Source organism: Lithobates pipiens, unplaced genomic scaffold (genome assembly GCF_037356315.1).
Source record: "Lithobates pipiens isolate NorthernLeopardFrog02 unplaced genomic scaffold, aLitPip1_a1.2 Scaffold_3, whole genome shotgun sequence".
In the NCBI taxonomy this organism is placed as follows: Eukaryota; Metazoa; Chordata; class Amphibia; order Anura; family Ranidae; genus Lithobates; species Lithobates pipiens.
The window spans coordinates 6,731,749-6,744,319 of NW_027507790.1; the positions used below are offsets into that span (position 1 = coordinate 6,731,749).

General features: G+C 48.0%; 1 protein-coding gene across 1 annotated transcript in view; it reads left to right on the plus strand.

The window, feature by feature from the left end:
- CASTOR1 (cytosolic arginine sensor for mTORC1 subunit 1) overlaps positions 1–12,571 on the plus strand; it is a 126,708-nt gene that overhangs the window by 38,743 nt on the left and 75,394 nt on the right. Inside the window, exon 3 of the mRNA XM_077461207.1 lies at positions 11,984–12,162. Coding sequence (XP_077317333.1) covers positions 11,984–12,162 — 179 coding nt within the window. The remainder of the gene's footprint in view (positions 1–11,983; positions 12,163–12,571) is intronic.

Consider the following 12,571-nt stretch of genomic DNA (forward strand, 5'->3'; position numbering starts at 1 on the left):
GTTAATCTACAGGTCGCATAGAATGGGGATAAGGGAATTTAACAGCACTTCAGAAAGATATGTCCACCACTCTGCTCTTAATGTACAGCAGTAGTGAAGTGGTTAAAGAGGACCTAAAAAGCTGTGCTCAAAAAAGACAAGTCAAGGGCAAAGGACTAGCCACCAGTATTGCCTGTGTGTTCCCTGCAGCTGATTCTTATTCTCCATTACTGACTTACCATACCTTGTTCTGTACTATGTCTCCATGTGGAGGAAGCCATCTTGTTAAAGGCAGCACTTTTTTTTCTTTTTTTTTTTTTTTTAATTCTTAAAGGAAAGAAAAGCATAACAATGGCATGGTCGACATTAATACAAACAGATGTCAGGTCAAAAATCATGATACATTGTACCATTAAGACAGCAAATTGAATGGGTCAACCCCGCACCATGGTGGGGACCTAATACGGAAGGATTCCAGCCTGTCAGTGCGGATGATACGCGGGGCCTCTAAGGCTGTCCGCTTATCACCACATCCAATCTAGGTCTGATAATGACCGGTGCCCAGTCATGCAATATAGCAACATGGTCAAGTGTTTTCTATATGATGTGGAAAAATAGTAATTCGGCTATCTAGTTGGCCTAAACGTGAGGCATAAAATAGTACTTTAATTCCAAAATCCTTTATTCGGCCGAATACTCATGAAAGGATGCAAACTGTCAAGACGGGGGTATACTAAGGGGGAGGAGGGAACAAAGGGTCAGGAGGGGGGGGGGGAGGGAGACTAGTAAGGGGGGGACAGTAGTTGGGGGGGGGGGGGGTAGAAAAAGGGGGAAGCAAGAAGGAAAGAAACAGTCAGGTGATGTCCCCTACCTGGGGGGGGGGGGGGGTAAGGGAGGACCAGCTCATTGGGTCAAGTGTTACGAGCCATCTCTTGGAGTTGGAGGTAGGCGTCTGTGTAGATGACCTTTTGCCAGGGTCTCCAAGTCTCCCGGAAGGCCTCCTCCCTGTTATGCAGTGTAGCGGTGAGGTCCTCCATATCCCTTAACTCATTCACTTTGGCAAACCACAAGGACCTCGCTGGTGGGTTCTCCGATCTCCAACATGGGCATACAAGCCTTTGCAGCGTTCAATAACTGGATAGTCAAGGAGTTCTTCGATTTTTTTTTTTTTTTTTTTTTTTTTTTTTATGGGTCGTTCTGTCAGGTGGAGCAAACAGGCGCTTGATTTCCCTCCAATGACACATTGGTCAAATGGGTGATTGTGCCGGTCACCTCACGCCAGAAAGAGGCGAGCTGAGGGCAGGACCAAAAGACATGCAGCATCGTCCCCTCTTCGTTACTACATTGCCAGCAACGGTCCGACACCTTCAGGAAAATGCGGTGGAGAGTAGTAGGTACTCTGTACCATGTGGTTGTAATTTTATAACCGGTCTCCTGGATCCTGGTAGCAATGGAGGATTTTCTTCCTTTGGTCGCCAGTGAAGTGGGTACCAAGTTCTGCCTCCCATTTAGATACGAACGGGGGGACAGAACCCTCTGCTGGTTGGGTCAGGGAGGAGTAAAGAAGTGAGAGACAGTGCCTCACTGGTTCCCCACTCCGTGAGTTGACGGGAGGTGCCCGGTTTCCGCAAGCAGCTGCACAGAAAATTCCGCAGCTGTAGGCCGCTCCAAAAGTCCAGAGGGGGGTCCGCCGCCAGTAGCCCCGCCTCTGGGTCGAGCCTGCCATCTGGCCCCACAAAATCGCATAGGCGCTGCTTGACACCTACCGCCAAACGCTGAAGGTCTGGCACAAACTGGGTTACCCAAAACTGCCACCATAGGAGAGGGCACCGGAGACACCAAAGAATTTTTAAAGGCTTCCCTCGCCACCACCAGGGTACTTCCCAGTGTGGGGTGATCCACTATGTCCCTTGGCAAAGGCTCTGTGAGCCAGGGCCAGCTCCTGATAGTGTCCCCCGACTCCTCCCCCTCCATGGTCGCCCAGTGTTTTGCTTCCGCATGGCAATGTCAATCCACTATCCAGGTGAGATGGGCCGCTCTGTAATAGACCTTAATATCTGGGAAGCCAACCCCACCGCTGCTCTTTGCCTGGTGTAGGAGCTGTAATCTGATGCATTGCTTGTGATGCAACCATATAAACGCCTGAAACATAATCAATGCGCTTGAAGAAAGCTGGAGGTAGGCAGATGGGTAGTGCCTGCATCAGGTGCAATATCTTTGGCAGTAGGGTCATCTTAAGGTCGTTAGAGCGGCCAAACCATGTCGACGTGAGCGTGTGCCAGTGCAGGAGGTCTGTCTTGAGACGATCCAACAGTGGCACAAAATTGGCAGTGTACAAGTCTGCGGGGTCATCTGCTCCCAGATAGCGAATTCAGTCAGTCGCCCACCTTGGTGGGAAGGCCGACCGCAGACGCTGCACCACGTCCTTACCCACCGTTATATTGAGGATGGAGGATTTGGTTAGATTGATTTGAAAGAGAGAGAGGGTTCCATAGTCTTTCAAGGACTGGAGCAGGTTAGGGAGAGAGGTAAGGGGGTTGGTTAGAAATAAGGTCAGGTCGTCCCAAAATGCGGCCAGCTTGGTCTCTGTGAATTAGACTCAGGATGTGTGGGAGTAGCCTGTTGGCCAGGACTCTGGCGAAGAGTTTTAAGTCGGTGTTTAAAAGTGCGGACGGTAGTTTCCGCATCACAGCAAATCTTTCCCCTCCTTTGGAATGAGGGCGATCTGAGCCCTCAAGGAGTCGACTGGAAAGGGATTCCCCTCTGTGATGGAGTTAAGAGCGGAGGTGAGAGGTTGTGCCAGCATGTCAAAAAAGTTTTATAATAGGCCGGGGTGTAGCCATGGGGGCCAGGTGCCTTTCTTGGCTTTGAGGCGGCCAGGGCCACCCCCAACTCTGCCACTGTGATGGGCTCATCCTGGACTTCCCTGGGAAGAGAGGGCATGCCCGAGGAGGATACGTACGCCTGAGGGGTTAGATTATCCCCTGTGCAGGGGTCAGCGAGGAAGGGCTTGTCCAAACCTTCATGGTGCGTCGTGCCCATGCCAGTTTTTGTTTTGTGAAATAGGAGCATAAGTTCCTTGCGCGCCTTGAGGAGATCCTGGAAGGTGGTCTGAGCAAGAATCGCCTTATGCGAGCACTCTAATCTGCATATCAGGGCTAAGAGGTCTTCTGCGCGATGAGTTCTTTCCTGTTTAAGGCAAGCTCCTATTCTGATTAATGCGCCCCTGACAACCGCCTTGTGGGCCTCCCACACCACAAGGGGGTTTGCCACAGACTCCACATTGATGGGGAAAAATACTCACGTAGGGTGTTCAGTATCTCTGGGCGAGTGCCCTCCGATTGGCGGAGGGCTGCATTAAATTTCCATGACGGCGGGGGTCGTGGCTCATGACCCATCTGCAAGGTCATATGGACTGGTGCATGATCCAAAAAAGAGATGACATCGATAGAGGTGGACACCACTTTTGATAGATCCTTGTGTGACACCAACAAATAGTCTAACCAAGAATAAGTGTGGTGCACCTGCGAGAAGAATGTGTAATCTCGTTCCTGCGTGTGCAGCAGCCGCCAGGGATCAACCAGGTGCAGCGCATGTAGATTAGACTCCCTCGATACATCAAGAGATGGATCCATGGCGAAATTAAGATCTCCGCCAAAGACCAGCATTCCCTCTGCAAACTCAAGGAGTTCAGAGCGGAGTCTCCACAAAAACTTGCGGGTGGTCCGTGTTGGAAGTATACTTTGACAAAGGTGACCTGCACTCCCGACTCCTCCTTCCCCTTCAGCAGGAGGAAACGGCCCTGTGCATCTGTTCTGTGCGCCTTGAACGACCATGGTAATGATTTTGCCACCAAGATACTCAGAGAAACTCTGAGAAACACTGTGGTAGGCCAGCAGAAAAGCCCCGTTGGTCAGCCTAGGCGTACTACCAGCACGAAAGGGCGTCTCCTGTAGTAACGCCACCTGGGTTTTGCCCTTACGCAGGTCAGTCAAGAGCTGCAAATGCTTCTCCGGTGTGTTTAGCCCACGTACATTTAGGGAGGTGACCTCGAGGAGATCCATCGTGTCTTCTGGCAGAAGTTCAGCTACCAATGAGCTTATGCAGGGGCCCACAGCAGATAGAGCAGGAGAACCGGGTAGGTGGAATTGAAGGGGAGGCGGGGGGGGGGGAAGAGGAGGGGGGAGGACTACTAGAAGGGGGGGGGAGGATGAATGGTTTCTGTGGTATATAAGTTCTAAGGTCCCCTAATGGGCACTCAAGGTGTCCACACATAGGGTAGAAATGAGCATCAGGACTTTTAAAGGCAACCAGTAGGAAATCAGTGAGATTTAATTCACAATGTTATTGGAGATGCATGGGGCCAGGCTCCAGAGAACCTTATGCTAAAGAACATTTGTGCCTAGAAAACATGCAAGTGACATAACATAACTATAATCGTCAACCATTAAACAGTACCTTATTCAGTGAGACTGAGTGCCCACGCTGTGATCCCACGGGGAGCATCTGCAGCCCACGTATTTCCCAGGCCCCCAGCGCCCCACTGGGCTTGGAGCCAACTGCACCTCTACCCCGAATACCGGGGCCTGGAGCCCACCTCGGGACACACACGGGGTTATATCAATAGAGAGTGCACTTGTGAATGGCGGGGGACACAAGCCCTCATACCTAACCCAGGCCCCCCCAACCCGCCTCTGGCAAACGGAACCACCAAAGAGGTCACCGACTCCGCACCCAAGGGGGGCACAAGGAATTCGGCACCAGGTAACGGGGTGCGCGGGAGGAGCCTGTGCAGTTAGAGCTCCAGGTTGCTTGGCCAACAGGGGGGCGGGGGTGACCAGGGGGCGAAGATGGGTATGGCTGAGAGCATAGGAGCGCGGTGCCCATCCCCCAGATCCACCACCCCCAAGCAAAACATACTAACATGTTCCCACAAGCACCCCTCCGGCTTCCCCCCACACAATAGAAGTCTGTGGGAGAGGCCGTGGACCCCATCAGAGTATGTAGGTGGGTGCCCACCAGAGCGGGACCAGTCTATCTACTCGCATCCAGTCCATCTGCTGCAAGAACGTATGTATGCGACAAAGTGTTCGTCAATGAGCTGGCAATATGCCAGACTCGGCATCTTACCAGTCCCTGGGGTGGGGAGGTGAATTAGTCCTCCGATGACATCAGATGAGGTCTGGTGCTCTCCCGGCTAGGTGCGTGGGGCCGACGGACCCGCTGCGGCCTGGGCAGAGGTGGCCCAAGCGCCTCCTGTGATAGCAAGTAGTCGAACCAATTAGGAACGTGTACTGCAGGCTTGTCAAGAAGAGCAAACCGGTCCGGTAGCTGGTCAGGCGTGCGAAGATGGAACTCAACGCCTCTCCTCCTCACAATCGGGTGGAAGGGGTGTCCCCAACGGTAGGTAGCTTCACGGATCATGTCAAGGGGACGCATGAGTTCTCGTATGGCTCTAGTTTGTCTGGAGATGTCCGGGTATATCTGAGTGCGCCATCAAAGTCAATAGGCCCCCTCTCCCAGGCCAGACGCAGGATCTCTTCCTTTATGGGGAAGAAATGTACATCACATGGCAGGTCCGCAACTGCAGGGTCTCTTGGGGCCACCCTCGGTCCCGGGATCCAGTGAACCCTGTCCAGTTCCAGCTCCAGATACGGCGGCTTTCCCAAGACCTGGTTCAGCAGGGCCACAACCGTGGCGCGGAGGTCAGGTCCCATGGTAGCCTCCGAAATGCCACGGGGGCGCAGGTGATTCCTCCTCCTGTTTTCTCCATCATCTAGCCTTAGCTGTACCTCCACCAAATGGCGACGGAGGGCCTGCTGCCCCGACTTGAGGACGGCAATACGGGTGTCAGATGTGGTACTGGAGGATTCCAAAGCGGTGACCCTCTCCTCTACAGTCTCCACTTGCTGGCGCAGGTTGTGTAATTCCCTGGATAGAGCACTGACGATGGAAGCCGCCATCTCCTGTAGATCCTGCTTTGCGGACAGACCTGCCACAATGTCCCGCAGGGCGCCCTCTGCATTGCCATCAAGTCCCCCTCCGTGTGCAGAGCTAAGATTCAGTGAGGCAGGTGACAGGATGGGAGAGTGTGCCCTGTCGCTCTGGGAGGCCTGGTTACCAGATGCGATGGCTCCCGCTGTTGCACCTTTCCTCTGGTGTGCGGCGCCGTTTGAGGGGGACCCGCTGCGGCGCCTTCTTGACCGACGTGGCGGGAGAAGCGCTGTGCTGATGGAGGAAATTGTGATTCCTGGACCTTTCTGTGTCCCCCGTGCCCCACGGGTGTTTGTGCTCCCCTGGCATGTATTTATCAGAAATTTGTGACAAGCCGGCGGGCTGTTCTCCAGGCTGGCTTCTGCAGAGCTCCAGGCTGAGCATCCTTACGCTTCCATTGCTAGGCCACTCCCCCCTTAAGGCAGCACTTTGAATATTTCAGATCTATTTTAACTATTTGATGTGCACAAATGTGTAAAACCATCCTGGATGCAAGTGGTATAACAAGTTTGATATCTATTTTTTTTTTAACAGCTGGCAATCAGATGTTCAGGAAGAAGTGATGTGGGTGGCTCTACAGCTACCTGATCACTTTTACTGTAGTGAGCAGGGCCATCCTCTTGTGTTCCCCTGAGGAGTCTAGAAACTTGATAAATGGGCTGGGTAGCAAACTACAAAGACTATTGAAAGGTCTGTTCCCTAATCTCTGTAACTAAAGCTCATTTTGCTTGGGAGTTTTGCCGCAATGCATATTCCAGCAGTAGGTATCTGATTTTTGCTGCAGGGATTGACAACTGCATGTGGGAGCACCTGTATACTGAAATGAAAAGCTGTTGGCTGTTTCTGCCTGTTCACTGTGATCGCAACTGGATGCAAACAAAGACCCCTTTCACACTGTGCCACCCATAGCGTCGGTGGTAAAACGCTATTTTTAGTGGCGTTTTACCGTCGGACTTGAGGCGCATTTCGTCCGCTAGCGTGTGACGCTTTTGACCCCCCGCTAGCGGCCGAGAGAGGGTTAACGTCGCCTGCAATAGCGGTTTGCTGGTGGTATAGCCGTGCTGCCCCATTGATTTCAATGGGGAGCAGCGGTGGAGGATCGGTAAACATACCGCTCCAAAGAAGCTGCTAGCAGGACTTTTCCTGACGTCCTGCCAGCGCACCACTCCAGTGTGAAAGCCCTCGGGCTTTCACTCTGAAGTCAATGGAGAAGCTGTTTGAGGGGGGATTGCAGGCGCTATTTTTAACGCTATAGCGCCTGCAAAACACCCTCAGTGTGAAAGGAGTCAGTTTTTAGAATGTTTGTTTGGTATCTGTTTACTCTATGCAAGATCTTTTATATTTTACCAAGAAATTGGGTATTAGTGTGTGTGTGTGTGCTAAAATTAATTTAAAGCGGTTCTTCACCCTAAAGGGGAAGTTCCGCTAATCTTATCCCTCCCCCCTCCGGTGCCACAATCGGCACCTTTCAGGGGGGAGGGGGGGTGCAGTTACCTGGATAATCCAGGTAACTGCACCCACTTCCGGCCAGACCCCCGCAGACGCTCCGCCCCCCCCCCCCCGTTGTGTTCTGGGAAACGCACAGTTCCCAGAGACACAGCGGGGGACCATAAGAGACGCGCATGCGCAGTAGGGAACCGGGCAGTGAAGCCGAGCGATCGCTCGTCATCTGCCGCCGACATCGCTGGAACCTGGGACAGGAAAGTGTGATTTTATTAAGTCAGCGGCTGCAATATTAGTAGCTGCTGGCTTTTAATATTTTTTTTTTTAGGTGCAGCTCCTCTTTAAGTGTACTTTTTTCTGAAAATTTGCATTTGACAAATGGCTGCACAAATATCAGGTGACATTAAAAAAAAATGCCATTTTATTCCCCGGGGCTTCTGCTTTCAGAAAATATACAACCCTAAATCCAAAAAAGTTGGGGCAATGTGTAATATCTACATAAAAACTGAATGCAATAATTGGCAAATCTCATAAACCCATATCTTATTCACAATAGGAAATGGAAATAGAAAACATGTAAAATGTTTACATTGAGAACATTTTTTACTTTTTTTTTTTCTATAAAAAAAAAAGTCAATTTTTTAAATTGATTGCAGCAACACGTCACAAAAAATTTGGGACAGGAAAAGCTGGTGAAGTAAGTGGTACTAACAAGGAAGAGCTTGAAGAATATTTTACTAATTAGGTTAGTTCGCAACAGGTCAGTAACGTCATTGGGTATAAAAACATCTTCTAAAGGGCACTGACTTTCTAAGTAAAGATAGATGGAGTTTCACCAATCTGTGAAACTGCATCTAAAAATTGTCGGACAATTTCAGACTAATGTTCCTCAACGAAAAATTGCAAAAACTTATCAAAAGGTTATGAGAATCTGGAGAAATTTCTGTGCGCAAGACCGAAACGCAATATTGGATGCCCGTGATCTTTGGGCACTGCATTAAAAACCGGCCTAATTCTCTGATGGCCATTACTGCATGGTCTCAGGAATACTTCCAAAAATCAGTGGACAGTTTGCTGTTCCATGCAAAATGAAGCTTTATCATGCAAAGAAGAACCCATATCTGAACATAATCCAGAAATGCCACCGTCTTTGGGCCAAAGCTAATTTTTAAAATGGTCTGGTGAAAAACTGTTATATGGTCTGACAAATCTAAATTTGATGTTTTTTTGGTGCATAACTGGCCTGCCTACAGTTTCAGACCTTTTCATGAATTGAAAATCTTTGGCGCATCTTGAAACATAAAATATGACAAAAACCAAGGAATGTTGAGCAGTTAGAGTCCTATATCTGACAAGAATGGGACAACCTTCCTCCCCCAAAACGCCAGTAACTGGTCGCCTCAGTTCCCAGACATTTATATTATTAAAAGAAGAGGATACTACACCATGGTAAACATGGGCCGTTGCCAATTTCAAAATGTTACTTTTTTTTTTTTTTTTTTTTTTCTTCAAATGGTACATTGCTCTTTGTTTGACCACTGGGCACTTCCCTTCTTAACCAGACCAATTTTGAGCTTTCGGTGCTCTCGCACTTTGAATGACAGTTACACTGTGCCCATATGAAATGTTTGTCCTTTTTTTTTTTTTTTTTTCACACAAATAGAGCTTTCTTTTGGTGGTATTTAATCACTGCTGGGTTTTTTATTTTTTGCGCTATAAATCAAAAAAATACTTAAAATTAAAAAAAAATTCTAAAAATAAAAATTTGTTGTTTCTGTTAATTTATTGCAGAGTTTTGGCGAGGTATGGGCAGAGTACTGCAGAGTATGGGCACTACAGATCCAGCCCACAGCACTGCTATCCCCTCTCCCCTCGCACGGTGCAGAGAGGGGAGGAAGGAACTGGCGTCATGTTTGTTTACAAGTGATTGCTCCGTCATTTGACGGAGCGATCATGCACGCCCCCCTGGGGCGTGCACACGAGAGCATCCGTGACCGCCGGGTCCAGTGGACTCGGCGCATCACGGTAAACAGCCGCTCATCGCAGCCGATTACCACGTGATCGCTCTGTCAAATGATAGAGTGATCACTTGTAAACAAACCGGCGTCATGTTATGACGCCGGTTCCTCCCTCCCCCCCTCTCTGTACCGATCGGTACAGCGGAGGGGGAAGAAATCGGTGTCAGCAGCGCTGTGGGCTGCATCTGCAGTGCCCACATCGCTGCTCACCGAAAATTAACCCCTCAATTCCCTGCCAATACCCTGCAACACCCGCCAATACCCTGCAACACCCGCCAATACCCTGCAACGCTCTGCAACACCCGCCAATACCCTGCAACGCTCTGCAACACCCGCCAATACCCTGCAACACCCGCCAATACCCTGCAACACCCGCCAATACCCTGCAACGCTCTGCAATACCCGCCAATACCCTGCAACGCTCTGCAACACCCGCCAATACCCTGCAACACCCGCCAATACCCTGCAACACCCGCCAATACCCTGCAACGCTCTGCAACACCCGCCGGTACCCTGTAACGCTCGCCGGTACCCTGCAACGCTCTGCAACGCAATATTCTGAGATATCCAGTCGTACTCGGAGATGCCCTGCAATACCCAGCCATAGACACCCCCCCCCTCCACCGCCCTCCGGTGCTTCTACCGACTCGCCAACACGATCAAAGCCAGAATCCTTTTTTTTTTTTTTTTCAGACTTCCCAGCTTAGAGGTGAGATTCGGGGTCTTATTGACCCCATATCTCACTGTAAAGAGGACCTGTCATGCCATATTCCTATTACAAGGGATGTTTACGTTCCTTGTAATAGGAATAAAAATGATCAAAAAATTTATTTTTGGGGAAAAAAATGTCAAACTAAAATAAATAAAGTAAAATGAACAATAACATTTTTTTTTTTTTTTTTTAAAGCGCCACTGTCCCCATGTGCTCGCATGCAGAAGCGAACGCATACGTAAGTCCCGCCCACATATGAAAACGGTGTTCAAACCACACATGTGAGGTATCGCTGCGAACGTTAGAGCGAGAGCAATAATTCTAGCCCTAGACCTCCTCTAACTCAAAACATATAACCAGTAAAAAAAAATTAAATCGTCGCCTATGGGGATTTTTAAGTAGCGACGTTTGGCATCATTCCACGAGCGTGTGCAATTTTGAAGAGTGACATGTTAAGTATCTATTTACTCAGCGTAACTTCATCTTTCACATTATGCAAAAATTGGGCTAACTTTACTGTTTTTTTTTTTTTTTTTTTTAAGCACAAAACTGTTTTTTTTTCCAAAAAAAAGCATTCGAAAAAATGCTGCGCAAATACCATGTGAGATAAAAAGTTGCAACAACCACCATTGTATTCTCCAGGGTGTTTGCCAAAAAAACATATATAATGTTTTGGGATTCTATGTAATTTTCTAGCAAATAAATGATGATTTTTACATGTAGGAGAGAAATGTCAGAATTGTCCTGGGTGCTCCAGAACGCCTGATGGCGCTCCCTGCATGTTGGGCCTCTGTATGTGGCCACACTGTGTAAAAGTCTCACACATGTGGTATCGCCGTACTCTGGAGTAATAGCAGAATGTGTTTTGGGGTGTAATTTGTGGTATGCATATGCTGTGTGTGAGAAATAAACTGATAATATGACAATTTTGTGAAAAAAAAAAAAAAGTAAAAAAATCTTGATTTTGCAAAGAATTGTGGGAAAAAATGACAACTTCAAAAAAACTCATCATGCCTCTTACTAAATACCTTGGAATGTCTTCTTTCCAAAAAGGGGTCATTTGGGGGGTATTTGTACTTTTTTGGCATGTTGGGGTCTCAAGAATTGAAATAGGCCGTCAGTACTTCAGGTGTGATCAATTTTCAGATATTGGCACCATAGCTTGTGGACTCTATACCTTTCACAAAGACCAAATAATATCCACCAATTTGTACTTATTTTTACCAAAGATATGTAGTAGTATAAGTTTTGGCCAAAATTTATGAAGGAAAAAATTACTAATCTGCTAAATTTTATAACATATTTTTATTTATTTTTATTTTTTTTTACAGAATTTTCTGTATTTTTTCTTTTATAGCACAAAAAATAAAAAAACCGAGCGGTGATTTAAATACCACCAAAAGAAAGCTCTATTTGTGTGAAAAAAAGGACAAGAATTTCATATAGGTCCAGTGTTGTATGACTGAGTAGTTGTCATTCAAAATGTGAGAGCACCGAAAGCTGAAAATTGGTCTGGTTATTAAGGGTGTTTAAGTGCCCAGTGGTTAAGGACCGAGCCTCTTTCTGACATTTTGTTGCTATAAAAATTACTTGGGGAGATATATATATATATATACATATATACATATATATATATATATATATATATATTTATTTTTTCATTTACCTGCTAACACCCCTATCGACCTAATGCCTCACTAACACTGTACTTTTAGAATTTATGGTTTATAGTATATAAATGATCTAAAATAGAGATGAAACCTGCTTAGACTTTCATGATGTGACATCGGTGTTCCTGTGTTCATTTCTTTTTTTTCTTTTGCTATGTCCCCGTCAGAGCTTGCAAAGTCTGATTTCCTTCATGTGGCAGAGAACACCTGGAGAGTCCTAAATGTGCTGTCCAATGGAATACAGACTGGAGGAGTTACAAAGATTGCAAAGTCTGTCATTGCTCCCCTGGCTGAGCATAATGTGTCTGTGCTAATGCTCTCCACCTATCAAACAGACTACATTCTGGTAAGATGCCTAATTCTATATAATGGGTTGCAGACAATCATCGGTATATTTAAGGCTGGGTTCACACTGCTGCGATGCGGGAACGCCGCGAATCCGCGGCGTTTTCCCGCATCGCACACCTCCCGCCGGCAGTTCACACTGCCCTATGCGGATGGCTGGGAGTGTCAATGTTATGTTAATGACACCCCCAGATCCGTCGGCATATCGCAGTGCGATCTGCCGACTCGCACAGGAATCGGATCGCATGGTGTGAACACCCATGCGATCCGATTCTGTTGCGGACCCAAAAAAGGGTCCCGTGCGAGTTTGCTGCGGGAGCGCTGCGAATTCAGCCATACTATCTGTATGGCTGAACTCGCATTGCTACGGAGATCGGATGTGATTTGCTGTGCGAATCACATCCGGATCT